The sequence below is a fragment of the Notolabrus celidotus genome, chromosome 17 (assembly GCF_009762535.1).
Source record: "Notolabrus celidotus isolate fNotCel1 chromosome 17, fNotCel1.pri, whole genome shotgun sequence".
Taxonomy (NCBI): domain Eukaryota; kingdom Metazoa; phylum Chordata; class Actinopteri; order Labriformes; family Labridae; genus Notolabrus; species Notolabrus celidotus.
In genome coordinates, this window is record NC_048288.1 from 1039261 (window position 1) to 1066814 (window position 27554).

Below are 27554 nucleotides of genomic sequence, written 5' to 3' on the forward strand. Positions count from 1 at the left end.
GATGCATCAGAGACAAACTTCACCCACAGTATGTGGCCAATCACTGAGGTGTAGTTGGAGGGGAGTGAGCTTCCACAGAAGCGACCCACAAGAGTCCCGGTGGAGTTGCCCTCTCTGATTTCCAGGAAGTCATTCTGACAGCCGTAGTCTCCCTGAAGGCTGAAGGTGCTGAAAAAACACAAGGACACTGCTGTTAGTACAAGCTCCTAATGTGTCCTAAATACACCAGACTACTGCCACAGGTAGGTACACAAAAAGTTATGATCAAATAACTGAGAGATTAAACAGGGGGTGTTATACTCTTTAAAATGTGTCTGTCGGTTTCTTCTGTGAATCGAACAGTAAATAAAAAAATCAAGTTGTAAGAACACAATGACTGACATGTTGGAGATAAACTATTCTAGATTCAAAGTCAACTTAACAGACGCCAACAAGCTGAAGGAGGAGGAAAAGGTTATGAAATGAAACCCAGACAAATTGAATTAGCAAAATAAAACCAGATTATCTGAAAGTTTTAGGTCCCCACAAACTGATGGTTTTAAGGTGCATTTGGACCAAGAGTTCCAGGGGTCTTTTAGCCACCAGAACTACTTTCCCCTGAACTAAAAGGTTCCTGTGCCCCCATTGTTGTCTGCGTTTTGACCGCGGGACGAAGTCCTGGTTAGATTGTGTAAATCAGGCCAGTGACATATGGAGAAAAAAAAAGTAAATGCACTACACCACCAGACCAGTAGAGGGCAGTAAAACAAAGAGGAAGGCCATTCATCACAGATGGACAGGCAGGTATCATTATGAGCAACACAACAGTTAGCCTGTTAGCATGAAGAGACTCAGCTGCTCTGTTTTAGATGGTGCTATATTTCATCACAGATGGATTCACTGAATCAACACGTGAGAGGAGATAAGCGCGAGTAGCAAAGACGTTTCAACACGCCTTTAAAATCCTTTTGAACTCAAAAAGCCGTGGCAGAGATCGGCCGGTGTTTTGGTTTAAACAGCGACCCTGTTAACTGGAGACTTTCAGCCGGATGCATCCCTCATAAACGTCTTTAGACCATCATTAAATATCTGATGAGGATATTTTGAAATCTTAATAAAAACTAAACTAGTTTGCATTCCCAGGAACTCCCTCTGTGTTTCAACAGCTGTGTAAACTCCACAAACACTGACACGTTCAGCTGAAGGTCTCCAGTTTACTGGGTCACTTTTAAAACCGTAACACCGGGAGGAGAGACGCATTCACGGTGGGCTGAGAGAAGACTACTGTTACAAGCTGCTAAATCAAGAGAATCACAGCTTCTTCTTTTGAAAAGTACACACACATACAAAAAAGATAGAACAAATCAAAACTAATGAAAGAAAGAGAAATCAAGAGAATCACAGATGTGTGTGATGTTATTGTGGACGGAGGGAGGAATAAAAACACTGAGGTTAATCTACCAATCAGACACGTTCAGCATTGCAGGCCCCGCCTTTGAAAAGTACTACCCCCCTAGCAGGGGCTTTTAGGGGGAAGATTATCTACCCCTGAACTAAATTTAGACCCTGGGTCCACCGGTCGAAACGCACGTAGTTCAGTGGTAAAGTTCCTCCGGTCTAAAACCGTCTCTATTCTAAGAATATTAAGCAACTTGTTCCTGGGATTGGTTCAGTTCTCTACTTTATGCTGTGGTATATAATACAGACAGAATACAGCGTATAGGTTTTATAGCACAGGTTTCTGGTCATTTAGTCTGAAAATGTTAAAGGTCAGAGATAAAGCTCCAGAGAAGACAGTGAACCTGGATGCCTAATGTACTAACATAAATGAGAGCTGGAGGCGGTTCCCTGGTGAGCTCCTGATGGTCCACACACACTCCACATTAGACGGGTAAGCATCTGGATAGTTGGGGCTGTTGAATGCCCCACTCTCCATCACCAGGTCTCCTCCACAGCCTGAGGAGCAGAGGGGAGCAGAGTTACAGTTAGAGTTACAGTGAGGGAATGAAGGTCAGGACTTGGATCATGTGTTGGGGTCTTAGCATGGCTCACTGGAGGTGGATGCTGAGTAGGTGGCTCTGAAGCCCTTCTTGGAGACCGAGCTGTCAGAGATGAAGTTGACCACCAGAGAGTTACTGAAGGACGTCACTGGATGAGGGATCTCAGAGCCGCAGTACGAACCTGACCAATGAGATACAGGATGATATGAATCTGTGAGGACATTCAGTTCAACATTTGATTATAAACAACTACACACACACACACATACACACACACACACACACACACACACACACACACACACACACACAGAAACACACACACACACACACACTGAAACACACTCACACACACACACACACACACACAAACACGCAAACAAACAAACACACACACACACACACACCTACCTACACACTGAAACACACACACACACACACACACAAACACGCAAACAAACACACACACACACACAAACATGCATACACTGAAACAAACATACAGACACACAAACATACACACAAACACACACAGACAATCACACACACACACACCTACCTACACACTGAAACACACACACACACACTGAAACACAAACACACACACAAACACACACACACACACACACACACAAACACACACTGAAACACACACACACACACTCACACAGAAACACACACACTGACACACACACACACACACACACACACACTGAAACACACACACACTTTCATAAACACAAATGAAAACAAACACACACACACTGAAACACACACACACACGAACATGCATACACTGAAACAAACATACAGACACACAAACATACACACAAACACACACAGACAATCACACACACACACACACACACACACACAAATGAAAAAACAATAGCCCACACACACACACACACACACACACACACACACACGTACACACACACACTCGCTCATACACAAATGAAAACACAAACACACACACATACAAATGAAAAAAAATCACACTCACACATACACAAATGAAAACACACATACACACAAATACAAATGAAAAACAATCACACACACACAAACACAAACGAAATCACACAAACACATACACAAATTGATATACACATACAGACACAAATGAAAACACAAACACACACACTGAAACACACACACACAAACAAACATGGAAACGAACAAACACACGCACACAAACACACATACACTGAAACAAACATACAAACACACACATACAAACATACACACACACACACAGCAGTACCTATGGACGGGGCCTGGTAGTTGTCTCCGTCGAGGATGTTGACGGCGTCGTGGGAGCAGTCTGGATTGTTCATCTCTAACTCAAAGTCCGTGAAGGACAGCGTCACATGGTTGACTGTAGAAGAAGAAGAAGAAGAAGAAGAAGAAGAAGAAGAAGAAGAAGAAGAAGAAGAAGAAGAAGAAGAATAAGTGGTTTACAGTTTGTAGAGACGGACCACAGAAAGGGTTATTAGCACCACCACTCACATGGTTCCTGCGCTCTGATGATCCAGCTACAGTTCTGGTTCGGGGGGTACAATGCTGGGTACCGGGGCGATGCAATGGCTCCTCCAAGATCGTCTGTTGTGATGGTTGAACCACAAGCTTCAGGAAAAACAAAGAGGCATTACTCTCCCAGTGTTGCTCCTCAGCTTTGGGATGAAACTGTGATTATAGATGTTTTTAACTCCTGATACTTCACATTAGATACATCAAGTTAAAAACCTCTTCAGGTTCATGGTTTCAATCATGTTATCATTACTGTTCTTATCTCAGCAGTGGGAAAGAAAAACCCCAAACCCCCAAAATCCCATCAAAAGACACCAACCCTCAGAGAAGCGAGCGCTGAAACCACGATGGCTGAGACTGGAGTCTGACCGGAAGCGGACATAGATGACGTTCTGTGTGGAGGTGATGGCGGGAGGATGACTGGTGCCACACACGCGGGCCAGCAGAGGAGATGACATAGAAGGACCATCATAGATCTACGTGATGGGAAACACATGGGGTTAGGAACATGATGTAGCTTCTGACAGTTTCTCTGATGACCTTGTGAAAAAACATCCAACCACGATCACAATCAAGTCTCTAAAGAGTCTTCAGCTAGTTCAAAACGCTGCAGCTTGAGTCCTGACTAGAACCAGGAAGAGAGAGCACATCTCTCCAGTGTTAGCTTCTCTACACTGACTCCCAATAAAATGTAGACTAGGATTTAAAATCCTTCTTCTGACCTACAAAGCTCTTAATGATCAGACACCTCCATAAAGAGCTCATAGTGCCCTATTACCCCTCTAGAACACTACACTCCCAACATACAGGCCTGCTGGTCCTACCTAAAGTCTCTAAAAGTAGTATGGGAGGTAGAACCTTCAGTTATCAGGCCCCTCTCCTTTGGAATCATCTACCAGTCAGGGTCCGGGAGGCAGACACCCTCTCTACTTTTAAGAGTAGGCTTCAAACTTTCCTTTTTGATAAAGCTTATAGTTAGAGCTGGATCGGGCTTGGACCAGCTCTTAGTTATGCTGCTATAGGCTTAGACTGACACACTGGGATCCTGTCTTTCCCTCTCTCCTCTCTCTGCCTGTCTCTCACTTTAACTCTTCCTGTCCCATTAAAGTTACTAACCATAGACCTTTCTGGAGTCCCTGAGCTCCCTTGTCTCGTAGGTTCCTCTGGATCTCTGCTGCTGTGGACGTTCCAGACTCCAGCTGCTACAACTACTACTATCCGTCTCCCCACTATCATTTCTCTCTCTCTCTTCATCTCCCTCTACCCCTCTCTCCAACACGGTCTCAGCAGATGTGTGTCTAACATGAGTCTGGTCCTGCTGGAGGTTTCTGCCTGTTAAAGGAAGTTTGTCCTTGCCACTGTAACTTGCTAAATGCTGCAAAGTGCTCTGCTCATGGTGGATTAAGATGAGATCAGACTGAGTCCTGTCTGTAAGATGGGACTGGATCTGATCCTGTCTTGATGTTGGGTCTTTGTTAATAATAGAACATAGAGTACGGTCTAGACCTGCTCTGTTTGGAAAGAGTCTGAGGAGAACATTTGGGGCTATATAAATAAAGATTGATTGATTGATTGACATGCAATCAGATGGAATAATAAACCACCAGTCATGCCTTGGTGCTCTAATAGGTCTATGCTTTCCAGTGGAGATCCAAATGTTCAGTTACTCACAGCCACATAGTCCCACATACAGCTGCTGTGAGGCTCAATGTCCAGGTCAGAGAAGTTAAAGAGGACACGGTGGTTTTGATCCACACTGATCACCCAGGAACAGTCCACGTTGTTGGGGTAGCTGTTTGGATATGAAGGAGAGTGGATCTCCCCTGCCGGAGCTGTTACTGGGCCTCCACAGCCTGCAGGCAGAAAGACAGATCATTAATGGGAGGTACTCTGGATACTGAACGGACGCTCAGTTACCAAGCACTATGGTTTGCTGCAGCCGAGGTCACATTTTTAGCACCTGGCAGGCATTCGGCACAGTTATACTGCTCGCAATTGAGATGTAATTAGAGGAGTGAATGAAGCCAGTTTTACTGAACATTTGAAGGAGTGAATCAAGAGAGATTCTAACAGGCTAAAAACGTGTAGGGTTTCAGGGAGGCGTTGATTTTAATAATTCACTTCCTGTTTGTTTAATGTTTCTTTGGCCTTTTATTCTAGGGGATGTGAAAACCTGTTTTACCCACATTGGATTTTACAAAGCTCATTTTTTCGTGGAGCTGTTTGTGAAGTTGTGCACACTGAAAATAACAGTTACAATTCTCCACAGTAAGCTCCAAAACTTCATAAACATGAAGAGAGAATTTTTAAAAGTCACTTTTTTTAATCACATTTAGAGGAATATTTGTGATGACATTTAATTTTGTTGTGACAAATATATTGAGTTAAAATCACTGGTAAATCCAAATGCTAAATATAAATATAAATGTTAAATGTTTAATCTAAATGCTAAATATAAATGTGAAATATAAATATAAATGTTTTATATTCATTTAAATGTTAAATATAAATGTTAAATATAAATATAATGTTAATTGTTCAATCTTAAAGGCACTATGAGGAGTTTTTCACCAGCTGAGAAACAGACTAAAACCAACACTGATGCCTCTTTATAACCTTCAAAAGCAAACAAAACCATAAACAATAACACTGATACCTTCTCTTTTTTCATTTGTAATGCCTTAAACCACTCAGAGGGGGTAGGTGTCAGACCACATGATTGACATTTGGCTTCAAGGCAAATAATAATCACATTGAGTGATACATCTGGCTGTTAAAAGACAACAGGGTGAGGTTTTTGTTGAAAACACTACTTTTGCATGTACAGAACAAGAGATAAGAGGTATCACTTTGTCCACAAGGGGGCGCCAAAATTTATATAAATCAAAAGTTCCTCACAGCACCTTTAATGTGAAATGTTTAATATAAATGTTATATATAAATATAAATGTAACATGTTAAATTTAAATCTTAAATCTAAATGTTAAATGTAAATATAAATGTTATTAAATAAATGTAATTGTTAAATCCAAATTTGAAATCTAAATCTAAATGTTGATTATTAAATCTTAATGTAAATGTTTCATCTAAATTTTAAATATTAATATAAATTTTCAATATAAATGTCATGTATAAATGTTAATTGTGTAATATAAATGTTATATATAAATGTTAAATGTTTAATCTAAATGTGAAATGTTAAATCTAAATGTTAAATGCTAAATGTTGCTCTGAGATCCTAAATATTTAGCTGATCTGTAAATTAATTCACACTGCTGCCTAGTGGAAATACCAAAATAAAAGCTTCATAAAGTGATACAGACTTAGTAATAGCATCTTATCTTGTCCGTCCCATAGACTGGGTCAGTTCTGTCTCTGAGCTTTGTGAAATCTCTTAGTGGACTCCAAAACTGCCTATCCAGCATTTTTACGGCGTGCAGTCATAAAGCAAATATTCCTCTGAATGTGATAAAACAGTGATTTTTAAAAATTCATACTGACATTCTGGAGCTAAATGTGGAGAATTGTAGCTGTTATTTTTTAGTGTGCACAACTTTACAAACAACGCCTCATACCTTTTCCCTGTTTGTGTGTTGTAGTCAGAACCTGTAGTCAAGTATTCAGCCACAGTTTATTCTTTTTTGTATGTTCCTAACTTTTTAAAGCTACAGGTTTGTTCCTATGTCTCTTTATTAATCATTCATTCATCATTTATGTATTTATTCATAGAAGTCCACTCACCTCCCTGGGCTTCAGCCCAGCTTGCATTGAAACCTCTACCACTGACGTAAGCATCAGACTTAAAGCGCACAGTGAGCAGGTTTCCGGTGCTGGACACCTGCATTGGGCTTGATGTGGTGGTGCAGAGCTTTACCAGCTGAGGAGCTGTCAGGTCAGGACCCCCGTACACCTGGAAGAAGTCAGAGGTGATGTTCAAGAAGACTAATTCAATGATGTTTCACCCTTTGAGGCAGTGTGTTGTCATTACGTTAACAGAAATCATGGTGTTGGAGTTAGTGGTATTAATACTGAGGTGAGTGTGAGTTTAAAGGACCCTTAGAGAAGCTAATGGACATAGCTGTTTGTTGACCATCAGCTGAAGTGAGGCTGTTAGCCAGACATTTATTTACCAAACCTACAAGCTTCTGTGTACATGATATATATATTGTTTTGTACCATTGAATGGCCTGGAACAACCTCCCTTTTATTTCATTTTATTTTTTTAATTTTGTTTTTCCCTTTTGTAAACCTGAAACTGAAATAAAAAGAAAATGAAAAAAAAAAGATGGGACTGGATCTTATCCTGTTTTGATGTACGGTCTAGACCTGCTCTGTTTGGAACAATTGTTGTTATTTGGCGCTTTATAAATAAAGATTGACTGATTTAAAATCAAATAAAAAGAGTCTTAAGTTAAACAGATTTCTCTATATTACCAACAAAAGCAAGACCTGAGCTTGAAGATATATATGTAATATATGGTTGATATGTATGTGATGAATATAATATGTAATGAATATGGTGTGTGATTAATGTATATATGGTGAGTGTAGTGTGTTGTGAATATATATAATGTACTGTATGAATTTATGTGCTTTGGCAATAGCATCTCTTTGTTCATGCCAATAAAGCAAATTTAAATTGAAATTGATTTATATCAATGTAGGTTCTTTGTGATGCTGATCCCTGAGGTCACCAGGTCTGATCATGAAGAAGAGTTTCACAGGTGGACTGGAGGAGCCAGGGGTTTGTTCTTCCCTACAGTTTTTCAGTGAGTCGTATTTTGACAAGTTATGAAAGCTGGAGAAGAATCTATCTGAGATGAGATTCTATCATATCTTATATTACTCCACTATATTGATGTGCATCGTTCAGTAGGCACTTGTATTTATGTATGACTATGTACTGTGCTCACAAGAGGTCAATGTGGTGCTTTTTGTCCACAGACTAACAGAGAGATGATCATAGCTTACTTCCAGCACGTCATAGTTGCAGTCCTGGTGAAACTCCACATCAAACTCGTGGATGGTGAGCGTCATGCTGCTGCCAGCTGACGTGGTGATATACCAGAAACACTCTCTGTTTTCAGGGTACCTGTCTGGGTACTCTGGGCTGTTGAAGGAGCCACTAGGACCAGAGAGATCCCCACCACAACCTGTGAGGGGACACATGAAGTAGGAGGGGACAAGAGTCACTCACTGCAAAACAACAATGAACAGTGCATGATGTGTGACTGCTCACTGCTGACAGGAAAATTAACTGAGTCATTGTTAAAACAGATATAAAACTGCACAGTCATTATTTCATGGTCACTGCTTGATCTCAGATTCATTTTGATTTCAGATCATGTTTTATGGTTTGTAATTCATGCTTGTCTTGTTCAAACTTTATAAAACTATAGTTCTCTTTTTATAAACTTAGAATCAGTATGTAAATTTAAATATGGAGCGGGTCTCCTGATGGAGGCTGTCATCATGAACCGCCATCATGTTTCTACAGAAGCTCAGAACGGACAAAACAGAGCAAAACGTGTTTTGTTATTCTGTGCCGAGCTGCCGGTCCAGAAATTCACCTTGAAAGAGGCTGAGAGGAAGAGGGAGCGGTTGTTGTTGTTTAGCACAAAATAATTTGTATTGATATTGATACATTTTCATAACTATGTTTTTTTCAAAGTTATATTTTTGGGCATTTTTTGCCTTTATTGATAGGATAGCTGGAGAGAGACAGGAAATGTGGGACGTAGAGAGCAGGGGAAGACACGCAGGAAACGGTCGCGGTTGCGAGTCAAACCAGCGACCTCTGCAGCGAGGGCCACAGCCTCTGCACGTGGGGTGCCCAGACCGCTAGACCACCAGCGCCCCAACAATGTTTATTTGTTTTAAATCCTTTTGTTATTGTAAAGAAACGTTCAGTTTGTGCCGCCTGCTCACAGAGTACACGGTCATGAACAGTGTACACATACTGTATGTAACAGGGTTAAAATGCGATATTAATTATTATTTCTTTATAATTACACAAAGTATACCTGTGTGTGTGTGTGTGTGTAGAGCCTCTTTGTATATTTCTTTTTCTAAAAGTATTTTGAAGTGCAGCCTCGTCTTCCGGTCATTTTCTTCTTCGTTGGTATCTTGACCTTTATATTTGATCTGCCCCCTTCCCTCTCCCCTTTTGTATGTTATCCCCTGGGGAGAGGTAGGTGTCCGTCACTTTACTTTTATGTTTCCATATATTTACTTATTCTATGTGTGCTTTTGTCCTGTATAGTGTTCCTATGTGTATATTAAACAGAGTTTACTTTTATTCCTTTTTAAAGTCATGTTTAAGCAGACTAAGTGAACATGCACGTGCTGGTTTACGTGCACTGAAGGTTTAAAGGCCCTGTGAGGAGTTTTGAACTGGCTGATAAACAGACTGAAAATTATACTGATGCCTCTTTATGACCTTCAATAGCAAACAAGACCATCAGCAGCAACACTGACACCTTCTCTGTTGTCATTTTTAATGCCTGAACAGCTCTGAGGGGGGTAGGTGTCAGACCAGAGGATGGACATCTCGCTTCAGAAACAGCCTTAATTTGACTGTTTTCATGTAAAATAATCACATTGCCTGATAAAGTTGACTGTTAAAAGACAACAGGAAGAGGTTTTTGTTGAAAACACTGCTTTTGCGTGTATAGGACAAGAGATAAGAGGTATCACTTTGTCCACAAGGGGGCGCAAGAATCGACACAAAACCAAAGTTCCTCACAGCAGCTTTAAGCTAGTCGAAATGTGCTTTCATCTGTGCAGGAGCGGAGGCGGGCTGCATACTTTATAAACTCAGAGGTTCTTGTCTGTGATTAACAGGTATGATTATTGTGTTTTATATCCTTTATGTGAGTGTAATGTGTATTCTTGTTAGCCCTTTTGTATGTTATCCCTTGGGGAGAGGAGCGGAGGCGGGCTGCATACTTTATAAACTCAGAGGTTCTTGTCTGTGATTAACAGAAGAAACGCAGAACAAACAAGGTCCTGGTGTTGGTTGTCAGTCAACTTTAACAAACACAACGCAGATTCCCACCGGTTACATGTACACTACGGGGTTCATATCAGAGTGAGGTGTCAGCATCATGTCTCTGGAAAACCTCCGTCATGTGTCAGACTTGAGATGACGCCCCAAACTTTCATCGGCTATAATGTGGGTATACTTCGTTTGTGACTATCCATGTATTCATAAGATAGAAGTGTACATAGCATATATATATGTTAGATTTTATTTTATTTTATTTTATCATTACTATTGCTATTGTTATTATATTTTTAACTATGTAAGTACATTGTTATTTTCCCCTGCCCCTTGTTCTAAACTGCTTGAACAAAATAATTTCCTCCATCTGGGGATCTAGTAAAGTTTATCTTATCTTATCTTAAACTAACTCATTTAGCTGTGATTTTTCCTGCCTCCAACTTTCTCCTCTGTAGTGTGTCCTGAGTATGCTTTCGTTTCACACCAACAAACCTGGGCCTGTTGACCTGGCTTTACCTTAAACCATAAAGGACATGTCCTTACCGTTCTGGTACCACATCATCTGGAAGCCGGACATCGATAATGAAGAGTCTGATCTGAACACCACGGTCAGTGCTGAGCCTGTGCTGCCATTGGCTGGAGGGGGCGTGTAGCCACAGTATGTACCAATTAGAGGAGCTTGTGTGTTAGGTCCATTATAGATCTAGAAGGTGATATTTGGAAAAGGCAGTATTAGTGTAAAGTGTTACATATAGTGACAAAAAAGTAGATTTACACATAACGTGTTAACTAAAACAGAAGGAACAAACAACATTAAATACATCATAATGCAATAACACTGCAAGCATGGTGGATTTAAGGCTATTTAAAGTTAGGCATCATGACAGAGTCTTGATGCCTCACTCTGAGTTCAGGCTTTGATTGATCGGTAAGTTATAAAGTTTAACATCTTTTCAGTTGCAGGTCTTACCACAGCAGGTGGACAAGAAGATGGAGATACAAAGAGTTAACTAGTAAGAATTGGAAATATTGTTACTGCCAATAACATGACAAGCAGAATCCAGAGTGAGGAACAAAGACCTAGTTTTACAGCTGAAGCCCTGAAAGGTTAAAAGAGAGTCATAGAGTAATGATAAATCTGTTCCTCCTCTGAAAGACGGTTTATTTATGTATTTATTTATAAATTCATTCATTCATTTATTTGCTTATTTATTAATTAATTCATTTATTTATTCATAGGTTTGTTTATTTATTCATTTATTCACCAATTCATTCATTTATTTATTCTTTAATTTATTCATTTATTTAGGCATTAATGACTTAATTCATTTATTTATATATTTGTTAATTCATTCATTCATTCCTTTATTTATTCATTCATTTATTCATTCATTCTTTTATTTATTTATTCTTTCATTATTAATTTATTAATTTATTTGTTTATTTATTTATTCATTTATTCACTCATTCATTCATTCATTTATTTCTGGATTTATTCATTCATTCGTTTATTTATTCATCCATTCGTTCATATACTTATTTTTTTATTTTTAATTTATTCATTCATTCACTTATTTATGTATTTACTCATTTTTTTTATATTTTTATTCATTCATTCATTTAATTATTTATCAATTTAGTCATTTGGTTGTTTATTTATTTATGTATTCACTCATTCATTTATTCATTTGTTTATTTTTTTATTTATTTATGTATCTATTTATTCGTTTATTTATTTAGTCAGTTATTTTTGATCCCTTTGCTGATTTGCACCCGATCAGATGAAACAAGAAGTGAATCTGTAGTAATGATCAGTGAGCGTTAGGTCTGGTTGATATTGTTGAACATTCTGTGTTTGTTTACCTTTAGGTAGTCATAGTAACAGCTTCCACTCTCCAGCTGGAAGGCAGTGAACGTGTAGTTGATGGTGTTTCCACTGCTGGCCAGGATGGTCCAGCTGCACTGGGAGTTAAGGGGGTAGTCGTTGGGAAAGTTGAGTGACTCCACCACTCCGCTGTGCCGGCCTGAGATCTGTACATCACTGCACCCTGAAAACACACCCAGAGAAACACTTACACACGTAACACTTAGAGGCTTTACTGATCATGATGACTTGAACACAATAAGGTTCATTTAGACTCTCTGCAGCAGCCTGTCAGTCAGCAGCTCCGTCCTCTGACTTACTTGAGGTGTACGATGCGAGGAAGCCTCCAGCGCTGATCATGCTGTCAGTGCGTAGCTTGATGTAGAGCAGGTTGCTGGACGAGTTGATGGCAACGGGCATCTGAGTGCCACAAAACTTACCCAGCTCTGGGGCACTGGTGCTGTTACCATCATACACCTGAACACACACACACACACACACACACACACACACACACACACACACACACACACACACACACACACCGAACACACACACACACACACACACACCGAACACACACAAAGGCATCTTCAGGAAATATTGAGGTTTTAACTAACACATATCTCTAGCAGTTGTATCTCCAATGGTATATATCCATTATTAACAATAATAATAATAATAATAATAATAATAATAATAATAATAATAATAATAATAATAACAATAATAATAATAATAATAATAACAATAATACTAATAATAATAATAATAGTAAGAATAATAATAATAACAACAACAACAACAACAATAATAATAATACTAACAATAATAATAATAATAATAACAACAATAAGAATAATAAAAACAACAACAACAACAATAATAATAATAATAATAATAATAATAATAATAATAACAATAATAATATAAGAAGAAGAAGAAGAAGAAGAAGAAGAAGAAGAAGAAGAAGAAGAAGAAGAAGAAGAAGAAGAAGAAGAAGAAGAAGAAATCAAGAACTAAAATAAAAATAAATTAAGGATACATTTTTTATGTTTGTGATTACATTTTTTTTTAAAGTGAGGGATAAAGTCTGTTTTTATGAAATGAAAAAGACACAGCAGAGTTCAGCCTTTCTACTTTAGACGATGGCTGTGCAGACGTTTACTTAAAAGACATCTAGGCACAAGGAAAAGCAGCGTAACTGCATTCATTATTTAATACTTCAGAAACGGCGTCCTGTGCACTTTACCTTAAAGAAAGGTAGGCTGTTATTGACTTATTTTTGCTGCTACATCACACGGCTGTATTTTGTACTGTTTGCGTAATGGACCCTGTTCAGTCTCTCTGGTCATCTGCACCAGGAGTAATGTTTGAGGACGGTTAGGTGTGTGTAAGCATGTGGTTATGTTGGTGTGTGTCTGTTTCTGCATGTGTTAAAGAGAGCATGATGGAGAGCTTAATAAAGCAGGGGTTTTGGGGCAGTGCAGGGCTGAGGTGAAGCAGGTGTGTGAGGATACAGCAGTGACAATTTCCTCGTCTTCTGGCAACCCTGGATCAGTCCCATACCCAGAGCAGGATCATGATGAGATGAAGGAAAAAATGCTTTCATCTCCAAGCCCCCTGTCCTTTTAACAAACTGTGTTTTACTCTGTCAGCTAAACCACTGATGTGTCATTCTGAGAGGGAGCACTGCTGCTCTACTCTCCCTGTCCCATTAAAGTTACTAACCATAGACCTTTCTGGAGTCCCCGAGCTCCCTTGTCTCGTAGGTTCCTCTGAGCTGCCGTAGACGTCCTCCTGCTGTGGACGTTCCAGACTCCAGCTGATACAGACGTGCTGGACTCCAGCGGCAACAGCTACTACTACTCGTCTCATCACTATCACCGCTCCCTCTCTCTCTTATTCTCCTCTATCCCTCTTTCCAGACCCAACTCGGTCGAGGCAGATGTCTGTCTAACATGAGTCTGTTCCTGTCTGAGGTTTCTGCCTGTTAAAGGAAGTTTTTCCTCTCCACTGTAACTAGCTAAATACTGTGAGGTGCAATGCTCATGGTGGATTAAGGTGGGGTCAGACTGAGTCTTATCCTGTCCTGGTGTTGGGTCTCTGTTCATAATTTGACATAGAGTGGTCTAGACCTGCTCTGTTTGTAAGAGTCTTGAGATAATGTTTGTTGTGATTTGGTGCTATTAATGTCAATGTTTCTTAAAACTCTGTGTTCACTTGGATAAAGTCAGAGTGAGACTCATCTGTAAACTAAATAAAGCTGCATAATACATCCACACACACACACACACACACACACACACACACACACACACACACACACACACACACACACACACATACACACACACACACACACACACACACACATCTACACATACAGAGGCATGACACTCACAGCTAAGTAGTCGTATAAGCAGGACGAGCTGGACTCCAGGTGGAAGTCAGAGAAGGTGAGGAAGACCTGGCTGCCCTGGCTGGTCCTAATGTTCCAGTAGCACTCAGCATTAGGGTGGTAAGGCAAGGGGTAGTTAGGGGAGGAGAACCCTCCAGATGCAGTTGTCAGTGTCCCTCCACAACCTTTAAAAGGAACATAATGGTTAGGAAAAGTGTTTATGTGATCTATGTGTGTGTGTGACTTTTTGAAGGATTTAACAATTTCAAAAACTAGGCCTGTCAAAGCTAACAAGGTAATAACGCATTAATGCAAATTCACACAGTCTATGTCTGGGATATGACCCACAGGCCCCTGTAACAGGCAGTCTAGAGCAGGGGTTCCCAAACTTTTCAGCCCACGACCCCCAAAATATAGGTGCCAAAGACTCAGGACCCCCACTGTCCCTGAAAGTGATTTAATGCGGCTAAGAGGATCTGGTTAGGAGGGATAGTGTTGACATTCGAAGTCCCTCTCTCTGAACAGATGTTTACTCTGTGACAACCAACAGCAGCTTTAACTTCCTCTTGACCTAGCAACAAAGATTTAGCTTTGAGCTTAGTTAAAACTATAAAAACTGTTTCAAAGTTCTCAAATGTAGGTCTCATATCTTCTGAGAGATTCCATCCCATGTGACTTGAAGACCCTGATGATGTTTGTTGTCAAGGAATGGCTGCATGGTGAGCTAGCTTTCATTGAGAAACACCGAGCCCCCAATGCTAACGGAGATCATGGCTAACGCTAATATCCCAATGGAAAAGGCCATTCACTTTTGCTAATAGAGTTAGCTGTGATACAATACGACCCACACTCAGAAATGTCAGGTTGTTTTCATGACTCACTGCCTGCTCTTGATGCTTCACCTCACTCATATTAAAACATCAGTCCCTTACCGGTCTGCGTTCCATCCCAGTGAGCACTGAATCCAGAACGGGTGATGCTGGAATCAGATCTGAACCTTACCCAAAGGCGGTTACTGTGAGACACGAGGACTGGAGGCCTCTGACTGGCACAGAATTTACCAATCAGTGGTGATGTCTCATAGCCACCATCCCTACAAAAGAGAGCAGAGAGTCCAAATATAAATGGTCAGATTGAAAAAGGGAAGAGAAAGGTGTGACACACACAAACAGCAACACACATCTGACTTTTCGGATCCTGAACTCCAAGAAGTAAAGACACAGAACACACTTCTCCTGCTGGCTACAGATCTATGCCGCATGCAAACTGTCCTTTCCTTCTAAAGTTCCTTTAAACTTTCTGTCAGAGGACACATGGAGTCCTTGGCAAAGGTGAGTAGAAAGTTAATTTCATATGTTAAGAAAAAATTAATCTTTAACTTCAAAATCATAGTTAAGAGTGTTAAATTTAAATCTGGGCTGTTAAATAATTCCTTTTTTAATTACAATGAACTTTTGAATTTCAATAATTAATTAATAGCATGTTTGAAATTCCATTATTGTGCATTTCAGAACAGTTAACAGTGCTTAAAGAGTTTAGCTAAACTCTTAACATTAGGTTAAAAAAAGCTGACATGTACAGTTTATTTGTGTCCACAGTCACACTAATGAAGCTTCCTACTGATAAGGGGGAATGACTCGGGGAGTCCACAGGATGCGTGTGCGCCGCGTTACGGCTGCGACACGGCTCTGCTCCGTCCCGGGGCTTTCGCCCTGGTCCATAGGATGCGTGTTTGGAGCGGCGCGCACTCCGGAGCAGGAAACTCAAGATCCCTCGAGAACTCCAAAACGCGCGAGAACAACACAGTATAAACTTTTCCTCGTCCATGGTGTCGGATATCTTTTGAGACTGACGTCTGGCCCGATGCCACAGGTTATGACGTAATGTTGAAGAAGTGGTGAAATTTACGATCTTGTGTTTGCACATGGTGTTTATTTTGAAAGTGAGCGGATGTTGCATACGATCCTCGTGCCTGACTTCCGGGATAGTTCGATCATTTCTGTGTCGATTGACGCGTGCTGGGCGCGGGGAGCGGCGAAAATAGACTCCCCGCGTATCTCTGGCAGAGCGGCGCGGCGGAACGCTCCAGAGACGGAGCTGAGACGCGCCGCAGCGCGCCCTGTGGACTCTAGAGCATTGACTTGAATGGGAACCTATTTGCTGCGACGTGCGCGGCGCAGCCGTAACGTAACGCGACGCATCCTGTGGATCTTGGGCTTGAGAGGACTCTGCTGCCAACTATGGACCTGACCCACTAAGATCTCAAATAACCAGCGCTAAATTGCGTGTGCAAACTAAAAAATGCTCCTGCTATTTATGGGCGTGTAGCGGGTGATGCGCAAATGATAACAAAAAAAGTGCAAAAGTGGCGCAGACCGCCCTTAAATGAGGATTTTGTGCGTGCTACCGTCTGTCACCATGGAGAGTTTGAGAGAGCAAACACATAGATGAACTCCAGCAGAGACATGTCAGCGTGGCCAGAAGAAACGTGATTTCGGAGAATGGTAAAAAAAAAAGTGATTTCATTATTTGAAAAGTGTTTTAGTAAGTTGTCCGTAATGACCATAAAAAAATAAGAATCTCTTTTTTCTTAAATAGAGAATCTTCATCAGATGTCTGACAATCCCCGCCACACTCCTCAAATCAGCGCAGAGCAGAAAACACCTCAGCAGAGCCCTGCAGGCGTCCAGAGTGTTATGATGACATTGATCGGGAGTTGCTGCAGTAACAAAGAAATCAGATGGATGGGTTACAGGCCATTGATCAGGAGGTGAGAGCTGTGTCCAATGGTGGCGCGCGCCCTCCGCCGTGACACTCGGACCATCGTTGCGCACACGAGGCAGCTGGTCAGTGCTGTGTCTGGGCTGACGATGGCCGTCAATACCCTGGCAACAGTCAGGAGCTCATTCAGTGGCAGTCCTTCAACTGAGCCGCCGGCGAATGAGGAGGGAGGGGATATCACAGGAGATGAACATTCATTACGCACGGGTGGACACTGGGAGACGCCGGCACTAACTGCGATGGTGCGCTAGAATGATCCAGATACAAGAAAATGCAGTGTTGAAGGAGTTTCTCCATAGGGGATATGGCATGGCTCCTTTTTGTGACTGGCTTCAAATCAGCCCTTAATTAGGTCATCCAGCAGCTCAAAAATGGCTTTGCTGGATAGACGACATGTCTCTACTATTTTTATTTCTGACAGTCATAAAATGTTGACACGCGCACGGAGGATTCTTTCTCTCCATCGTCTGTCATTGCACCTATGCCTCCTTCTCTCCACAGTGACTGCAGACATTTGTGTGTAACGCTGTGCCAGTTTGAACCTGCCTTTCAAACGTGCTAAATATAGACGCAAAAACACTGCCCGCTATCTGCTTCAGGTTTGATAAATCACATTGCATGTGCTAAATGATTTAATTTGCATCTCCTCCTCCCAGTATTTGCCCTGTTCTGCATGTATTCTGCATATTCATGAAGGTAAACACGCTAAATGAATAGCGAGTGCTATTTTGTTCATCTGACAGACGCAATCCTCGGTGCTCCCGGTTAGTATGTCAGCTTTGCGTAGGCTATCAAGTTTGCACGTGTTTTTATACACGCAAACCTTTAGGAGATCTGGCCCTTAGGGCGCTAATTTGCGTGCGCAAATAATAATTTTGCACTTGTTATTTCTGGGCGTGTTGCGGGTGATCTACTAAGACTGCGTGCGCAAATGATAACGAGTGCAAAAGTGGTGTGGACCGTCCTATTTTACGAGGATTTTGCATGTGCTATCGGCTGTCACCATGTAGAGTTAAAATGTATAAATGAAGTTTGAAGCCATGGAGTTGGAGGTCTTTGTGGAGGAGGGAAATAAACCAGCAGAGACATCTCAGCTTTAGAAACGCGATTTGGGAGGCCATCTGTGAAAAGGTGAATGATGTGAGAAAAAACAGAAGATCTGCCAATGAAATAAACGCATTTACTCTTCTCCAAAACACAATCAGTGTTTTGATGGAGTTTAGAGAGCGATTTGATGAGGCTTAGTCTGCCACTCTTGCTCTAGAAAAGTTAGGCGTCACTTGGATGAAGACCGTCGCCTCACTGTCCCAGGGAGCAACTTTCGGGTGAACGTTTTTAATGCCTGATATCATCATCCACCAACTGTCCCAAAGATTCACCAGCTTAAATGGAACTGGGAACAAGTTTGAATCAATTCACCCCAACACACTGCTGCAAGCACGAGATGAGGAGTTACGCAGAGCTGCCTGGCGCAGCTCAGTGAGCGCTCATTCTCCAAGTTAAAACTAACTAAAAACCCTTTGATGAGCACGATGGGACAGAATAGACTGAGTGGACATGTCATGTTATCTATTGAGAATGACAGATCAAAGAAAATGGACATACAGTGCATCGTGGACAAGTCCGCAGAGCTTAAGACTCGTCCAAACAGTGGTGAGTAGGCCGAGTACTTCATGTTGATTTTTTGTTTGTATGTGAACATGTGGGCCGCTGTGCCAATTTTAATAAACTGTATATCTGTTGATACAGTGACCTACTGTGCTCTCATTATATGAAAAAGTTAAAGTGGGTGTCAGAATGATGCGGTTGCTATCCGTGGTGCTGAACTGCTTTGAATTTGTGTTGTTTTATTATTATTATTTTGTTCTCTTGGTTTGATTGACTAAAACATTTAGTAATGCTTGTAAGCCCAGCTTTTGCGGGCATGTTGTAAAGTTATGATGAGCTTTACAGTGACCACAGCCATGTGTGTGTAACGCTGTGCCAGTTTGCACCTGCCTTTCAAACGTGCTAAATATAGACGCAAAAACAGCGCTCGCTATCTGCTTCAGGTTTGATAAATCACATTGCGTGTGCTAAATGATTACATTTGCATCTCCTCCTCCCAGTATTTTGCACGTTCTGATGATCTACATGTATTCTGCATATTCATGAAGGCAAACACGCTAAATGGATAGCGAGTGCTATTTTGCTCATTTGACAGACGCAATCCTCGGTGCTCCTGGTTAGTATGTCAGCTTTGCGCGCTGTCAAGTTTGCACATGTTTTTATAAACGCAAACCTTTAGTAGATTGGGCCCTTAGTATTTAAAAACAGTTTTAAAGATGTCTGACAGTTGTTGTTCAATTATATGCACAAACTGAAGCAGAGACATGCCCAGGTTCAGCTTCTTAAGAATCCGTCTGAGAAATAAAACCCTGAGAGGAGGAGATGTGGATTCATTCTATTAGACGCTCTGCTGTCCCTGTTGAGGGAACAAAACAAGGATCAAAGTCCACACGTCTTTGAGCTTTGAGCTTTGTCATTAACAGTAAGTTGAAGTAAACTCATCTTCACGCTGCTCACCTGACTGAAAACATGAACAGCTGATTTCTGCCGTCAGGCCTCAGACGTTAACAATGATTTTTGTACCATCTTTCTTTCCTTACCTGATCTCCACAAAGTCAAAGTTGCATGAAGGAGGAGAGCCCTCCAGATCAAAGCTGGTGAAGTTCAGCATGATCTGCATGTTGACCTGCACGATGATCTTGAAGATACAATCTCTGTTTGTAGGATAGTAGTCGGGGTGATTGGGTGAAAAGAAGGTTCCTGTAGGGGAGGTGAAGGTCTCACTGCAGGCTGATGAGAGAAACATAAGAACACAACCTTAACATTCAAGTACAATATTCCATCCTTCAAAATAAGAGATACATGAATTGGTGGGGTTACATCTTACAAACACTCATCTACATTTAAAGTTATTTGGTAACTGAAATCAAATTAAAATGGGTCTAAAGTTCTGTTCAGTGTTTGTTGGATTAGTAAAGGTGAACCAGCCACCTCACTGAACTGAATAGGGAGGCTGTATGTTTTATGTCGGGCTTCTATCAGTCTGAACAAGGCCTTATGGACTGAGCTGAATTAACTTCTGTCATAAGGCGTTTTTCAACCGCAGGAACTTTACCCCTGAACTACGTGCACTACCTCCCTGAAAAGCCCCTGCTAGTGGGGTAGTACTTTTCAAAGGTCCCAGGACTTTCGGGGGGCAGGGCCTGCAATGCTGAACGTGTCTGATTGGTAGATTAACCTCAGTGTTTTTATTCCTCCCTCCGTCCACAATAACATCACACACATCTGTGATTCACTTGATTTCTCTTTCTTTCATTAGTTTTTATTTGTTCTATCTTTTTTGTATGTGTGTGTACTTTTCAAAAGAAGAAGCTGTGATTCTCTTGATTTAGCAGCTTGTAACAGTAGTCTTCTCTCAGCCCACCGTGAATGCGTCTCTCCCGGTGTTCCGGTTTTAAAAGTGACCCTGTAAACTGGAGACCTTCAGCTGAACGTGTCAGTGTTTGTGGAGTTTACACAGCTGTTGAAACACAGAGGGAGTTCCTGGGAATGCAAACTAGTTTAGTTTTTATTAAGATTTCAAAATATCCTCATCAGATATTTAATGATGGTCTAAAGACGTTTATGAGGGATGCATCCGGCTGAGAGTCTCCAGTTGACAGGGTCGCTGTTTAAACCAAAACACCGGCCGATCTCTGCGATCACGGCTTTTTGAGTTCAAAAGGATTTTAAAGCCGTGTTGAAACGTCTTTGCTACTCGCGCTTATCTCCTCTCACGTGTTGATTCAGTGAATCCATCTGTGATGAAATATAGCACCATCTAAAACAGACCAGCTGAGTCTCTTCATGCTAACAGGCTAACTGTTGTGTTGCTCATAATGATACCTGCCTGTCCGTCTGCTTCTATGGTGTCATCTGTGATGAATGGCATTCCTCTTTGTTTTACTGCCCTCTACTGGTCTGGTGGTGTAGTGCATTTACTTTTTTTTTTTTCTCCATACGTCACTGGCCTGATTTACACAATCTACCAGGGACTTCAGCCCGCGGTCGAAACACAGACAACAATGGGGGCACAGGAACCTTTTAGTTCAGGGGAAAGTAGTTCTGGGGGATAAAGGACCCTGGAACTCTTGGTCCAAACGCACCTTAACAGTAAAGTGACATGTCTCAACTAGCCTATCTCTGGTGTACCTGTGGAAGCATCAAAGGAGACGTAGCTGGCAGAGAATCCCTCAGAGACCATACTGGAGTCAGACACAAACAGCAAGGACAGCTGGTTGTCTGTGCTGGTGATGGATGGAGGGATCGAACGCCCACAGTACCTGCAATAACAAAGCATCCTTTAGTCACCAAGTACACATACACACACACAAAGTCAAACACACACAAACATACACATGCACAGACACTTACATGCACAAACACACATACACAGATGCACACACATGCACACAAACAGACACACACACACAAACATACACACACACACAAACACACACAGACAGATACACACAGAGAGACACACACATACACACACACACATAAACATACACACAAAACACACACACACAAACCCACACACAAACATACACACACACACAAACACACACAGACACACACAAAGACAAACACACACACACAAACCCACACACAAACATACACACACACACACAAACACACACACACACACACACACACAAACACACACAGACACACACAAAGACAAACACACACACACAAACACACACATACACAAACAAACACACACAGTTACACACAAACACACATACTCACACAATGACAGACACACACAAACACGCAAACATAAACACACCCACAAACACACGCACACACACACACAAACACACACACACACAAACATACACAAACACAAACACACGTACACACACACACACAAACATACACACACAAACACACACACACACACACACACACACACACACACACACACACACACACACAAACATACACACACACACAAAAAAACACACACAGTTACACTCGAACACACAAACACACATACTCACATACACACACACACAGACACCAGTGGTGGAGCCACACAGTTTTGACTTGGTTGGCCAAACTAAGACACTGACTGTTGAAGGGTTGGCCAGTCGTGGAAAACATTAGGGGCTTACCCTAAACCTAGGAGGGTTACTTCCAATAATCACATCTACTTTAACTTCTTTTTATAAAATAATTTAACAAATGTTACATTTTTGTAGATTTCTAACGTTAACATTCAAAATGTAATATCACCTACCTTCCGATCTTGGTTCCTGTCGTCACAGTGCCGTTATCGTACACCTCCACGTAGTCGTAGTTACAGTTGGAGTGGTACTCCAGGTTGAAGGAGTCAAACGACAGCCGGACCAGGTTTCCGGGGCTCACACTGATGAACCAGGTACAGTTGGCACCATGAGGGTAGTTAGAGGGGTGACCGGGGCTCGTGATGGCGCCTGAAGGACTAGTCAGGGTGTCTCCACAGCCTGTCACAGAAAAACATGGACGAGGAGTTGGGGGCAAACATGAAGAAAGACAGACACTGTGCATTCACTCACTGTATGGTTAAAGTAAATATAACTACATCTGCATTGATGAAAGTGACTTAAATAAATATAAAAGTATTGATCCCACTCTCACCTTCCAGGGCAGAGCCGTACGCTGCCTCAAAGCCAAGGTTGGTGACGGAGGAGTCGGTTTTGAAATAGATGTACATAGATCTCTGCGTGGACTGAAGCATGGGGGGCATCTCAACTCCACAGAACGTCCCCAGCAGAGGAGAGCTGGACGTAGAACCATCCCTGACCTGGAACATTAAAGAGACATTTTAACCAAGACCAGAAGGAGAGATCACATTACACCTGTTTTAAAGTCTTTACATTAGCTCCCTGTTTCGTTTCATATTGATTTTAAAATTCTTTCACTAGTTTTTAAGGCGCTTCATGGCCTCAAACCAGACTACATCTCAGCTTTTAGTGTCTGAACCAGGAAGGCCTCTCAGGTCCTCCGGCTCCTCTCTTTTTTTTTTTTAAAGTTATATTTTTGGGGCTTTTTGCCTTCATTGATAGGACAGCTGAAGAGAGACAGGAAATGTGGGGAGTAGAGAGCGGGGGAAGACATGCAGGAGATGGTCGACCAGTCGGGAATCTAACCGGTGAGCCCTGCGACGAGGACTATAGCCTCTGTACGTTGGGCGCTTAGACCGCTAGGCCACCAGCGCCCCGGCTCCTCTCTTTTATCTGTTCCTCAGAGGAGAACAGAAACATTCAGTGACGCTGCTTTCAGCCATGACGCTCCCTGATGATGGAACAGCCTGCCAGAGGATCTGAGAGGAGCTGATGGAGATGTTCAGACTTTTAAACCTAAACTAAAAACAGATTTATTCAGTCTGGCTTTTATGTAGGGTTTAACAATTTTATTACCTACTATTATTTTTATATTGATTTAAATGTTGCTTTATTATTTTATTAATTTTTACAGTTTATTCTTTTTAATTTATATATTCATTTGTTTATTTTTATTTATATATTCATTTGTTTATTTTTATTTATATATTCATTTGTTTATTTTTATTTTATCTACTATGTTTTATTGATATTTTTAGCCTTAATTTTAACTGTTTATTTTATTTTTATTTATTCATTTATTTATTTATTTATTTATTTATTTATTTATTTATTTATTCATTTATTTATTTAGATACTACTCAGTTTTATTGATATTTAGCCTTAATTTTATTTTCAACTCTTATCCTTACCCATTTTTGTTTATTAGCTTAACTATTTATATTCTTAATATTGATGCTTTAACTTATTTTAATTACACATATTTTATTCTTGTTGGTGTGCATAAGTCTCTTTCTTAAAATCCATTTTTGTTTTTTAATATATCTTACTATTATTTTATTTCTGCTTCTTTCTTGTTTTTCAGTCACTTTGAAGCACTTTGAACTGCATTTGATTTGTATGAAAGGTGCTTTATAAATAAAGCTTGATTGATTGTGTATATACTATTTATGAAACATTAATGAATGGATGCAGAACTTAACTGACCCTGATGCCCTCCATGTATTGATGGTGGTAACAGAATATTACATTTTAAAGTAACGTGAAGGATAGCATGAAAAACTAAACACAACCCTGTTAGACATTCTGACTTTGCACAGTATGTTTGTTTGTTGTAATACATAATAAAAACTATAAAAGTAGTTTTCATGTACTTTATGGTGGTGATAATACCCAACAGTTTAACTGTGAGGCTGTTTTTCATGTTAAATTTGAGAGTACAAAATGTTGTTTGTTTATGATAAATGTCATTCTGTTTCAGTATTTAGTATTTATTTACCTCTACAAAGTCATAACGACAGGATCCTCCTTCAATGTCAAAGGCTAGGAAGTTGAGGGTGACCACGTATCCCTGAGGCTGGTTGATGACCCACTCACACGCCTTGTCGTGGGGATAGGCGTTGGGATGGTAAGGAGAGCTTATCTGCCCGGTTCCAGACAAAGTGCCACCACAAGCTGCAGAGAGAGAGAGGGTCAGAAGTTGGTCTGTCACTAAAACAATACACTGTATAAACTAAAGCTGAGCATGAATCTGTTATTGTTACTGCCAAAGATTACCCCAATCATAAAAAGTGTGTGAAATGTTGATAAACTAAGATTTTTAAGGTTTGACAATCATTGAAACCCTATATTTAATCTATAATGGTGCAAAGACAACACATCAATTGTTGAAAGTGAAAGATGTGATTATTTCATGATGAAATGTCTCACATTTTACATTTGATGCAGCAACAAGTTTAAAAGAAACTGGAACAGGAACAACAGAAAACTGAAAAAGTTGTGTTATGTTGAAAAAACACCTGGAGAAACATCTTCCAGCTAATGAGGTTAATGATCCACAGGTAGGTCACATGACTGGGTATAAAAAGGACTGAAGAGAGGCTGACGTCTCGACTCCACTTAAATCCTAAATATCTCTATGTTCAGGATCAAACTCTAGTGAAGTTAACTACATGCAGAACAAAATTCAAGATCCCTTAGATTGGAAGAACAAAGATCTAGGTGCCGATCTTTGCATTACTTGAGACAACCTGCTGTTTCTAATGAACCACAGACGACAGAGAAGAGAACAGAGGTAGATGTTGGTTTTAGGGATGGAATTCAAGCAAAAATACTACTTGATAATCATTGGCATCTATTTGACAATTATTGGAATAGTGATTGGCATCTATTCAACGATTATTCAAATAGTCATTGGCACCTATTTGATGATTATTCAAATAGTCATTGGCATCTATTCAACGATTATTCAAATAGTCATTGGCATCTATTTGATGATTATTCAAATAGTCATTGGCATCTATTCAACGATTATTCAAATAGTCATTGGCATCTATTTGATGATTATTGGAATAGTCATTGGCATCTATTCAACGATTATTCGAATAATTAACGCAGTCCTGTTAACTAGCAGCAGGAAGAGGTGCTGCTAGTAGCGGGCAGAGTCTGTCTCGGTCTTTATGTCTGTGTTTCTGTGACGCAGCATGGCGTGTGTGTTTACATTTTACAGCCATGCTCAGTCTCTGAAATATGTGTGTAGTAGTGTGATATTCAAAAACTGAGAAAATCACTGCGACTGTCGCTCATGTTTTCTTCTTCTTTTGCTATTTAATGCAGTTAGCATTCTTCTTCTTCTGTTACTTAATGCAGTTAGAATACAGCTTTAAGACGCTCTATAGCCACCGTCTGGAGGGAATATACTGTATTACAACCAGGCACCAGTAAAAACTATGAAAAGTTGTACTTTTAAAATGAGAAAATATTCAAAGTAACTCTTCGATTTTTATTAAATGAATGAATAGTCTAAAATCATTGCCCATCCCTAGTTGGTACGTCCAGAGCCAGCAGCAAAGACCTGAAAAAGTGAGACTTGCTGTAATAAAGTGGACGTCTCTGCTCTGTGCGTGGGAGTCTTACGGAGCATGCAGCTGACGGGGCGAGTACTCACCGAGGGGCACAGCTGCAGGAGGACATAGATGAGACAGACTCTCTTGCTCTGACTACCTGACGTGTTTTATCACCTTTCCTGTGTGTGTCAACAGTAAGTTGTGTGTCCTTTTATTTTAATGAGAAGTAGAACTGACGTTTTCCCGTCTTTAGACACTCAAGTGTGTGAATTGATAAAGTCTCGAGATGGCAAACAGACGCCATGAGCACATGTCAACTAATATATTTAATCACCTTTATGATCCTGCTTCTGTTCATGTATCATTTTATAGTGTTGATGTTGGTAGCAGTGGTGTTATAGTGATATCATTAATCATACCTAGAATTAATTACACCCATCCACTGTATCCTATATTTGGGTCTGCTGTACTGTTGTGATGTACAAGGAGAACTTTCACTAAACAGTTAAAGCTCCATCCTGTCTCCTGTCCTATGTGTTCTTACTGACTCCCCTGGGAGAGTGCTATCCTCCTGTTTCAATCAGTAATCCCTATTTTTCACATGCACTCAAATTCTTCTCAACCTCACACAAATAAAACATCATTTCTGGTGTGGTTTCTTTGTATGTGATAGCTTTGGCTCAGGAAATGTAGCATGTAGTCTAAGAGTTGATGAAAATGACGATCACATGTGTGTACGTTTGTGTACATGTGTGGAGCCTCACCGACAGTGTACATGGCCCTGAAACCCGCCCGGCTGACTGAGCTGTCTGACCTAAACCGGATCCACATGAAGTTGGAGGAGGAGCTAATGGGAGCTGGCAGGGTAGACCCACAGTACCTCCCGATCAAAGGATCAGTCTCCAGTCTTCCATCACGGACCTGGAGGGAAGAGGTGTGAGAAAGTCTTATGGTTGCTGTTAATGACTAAAACAAACCTCTTTTACAATTAAACTGTGATTCAAGCA

At 40.7% G+C, this 27554-nt stretch overlaps 1 protein-coding gene across 1 annotated transcript in view; it reads right to left on the minus strand.

The window, feature by feature from the left end:
• Positions 1-27554, minus strand: part of cubn (cubilin (intrinsic factor-cobalamin receptor)) — a 108718-nt gene that overhangs the window by 53012 nt on the left and 28152 nt on the right. Inside the window, exons 16-35 of the mRNA XM_034706933.1 lie at positions 27312-27468; positions 24981-25156; positions 23277-23442; positions 22897-23122; positions 21801-21931; positions 20210-20399; positions 15713-15873; positions 14784-14965; positions 12700-12856; positions 12379-12563; positions 11059-11218; positions 8484-8665; positions 7254-7422; positions 5184-5365; positions 3832-3988; positions 3492-3608; positions 3247-3360; positions 2032-2160; positions 1803-1935; positions 1-168 (exon numbers count right to left, since the gene is read on the minus strand). The exon at positions 1-168 is cut by the window's left edge and continues 38 nt beyond it. Coding sequence (XP_034562824.1) covers positions 1-168; positions 1803-1935; positions 2032-2160; positions 3247-3360; positions 3492-3608; positions 3832-3988; positions 5184-5365; positions 7254-7422; positions 8484-8665; positions 11059-11218; positions 12379-12563; positions 12700-12856; positions 14784-14965; positions 15713-15873; positions 20210-20399; positions 21801-21931; positions 22897-23122; positions 23277-23442; positions 24981-25156; positions 27312-27468 — 3242 coding nt within the window. The remainder of the gene's footprint in view (positions 169-1802; positions 1936-2031; positions 2161-3246; positions 3361-3491; positions 3609-3831; positions 3989-5183; positions 5366-7253; positions 7423-8483; positions 8666-11058; positions 11219-12378; positions 12564-12699; positions 12857-14783; positions 14966-15712; positions 15874-20209; positions 20400-21800; positions 21932-22896; positions 23123-23276; positions 23443-24980; positions 25157-27311; positions 27469-27554) is intronic.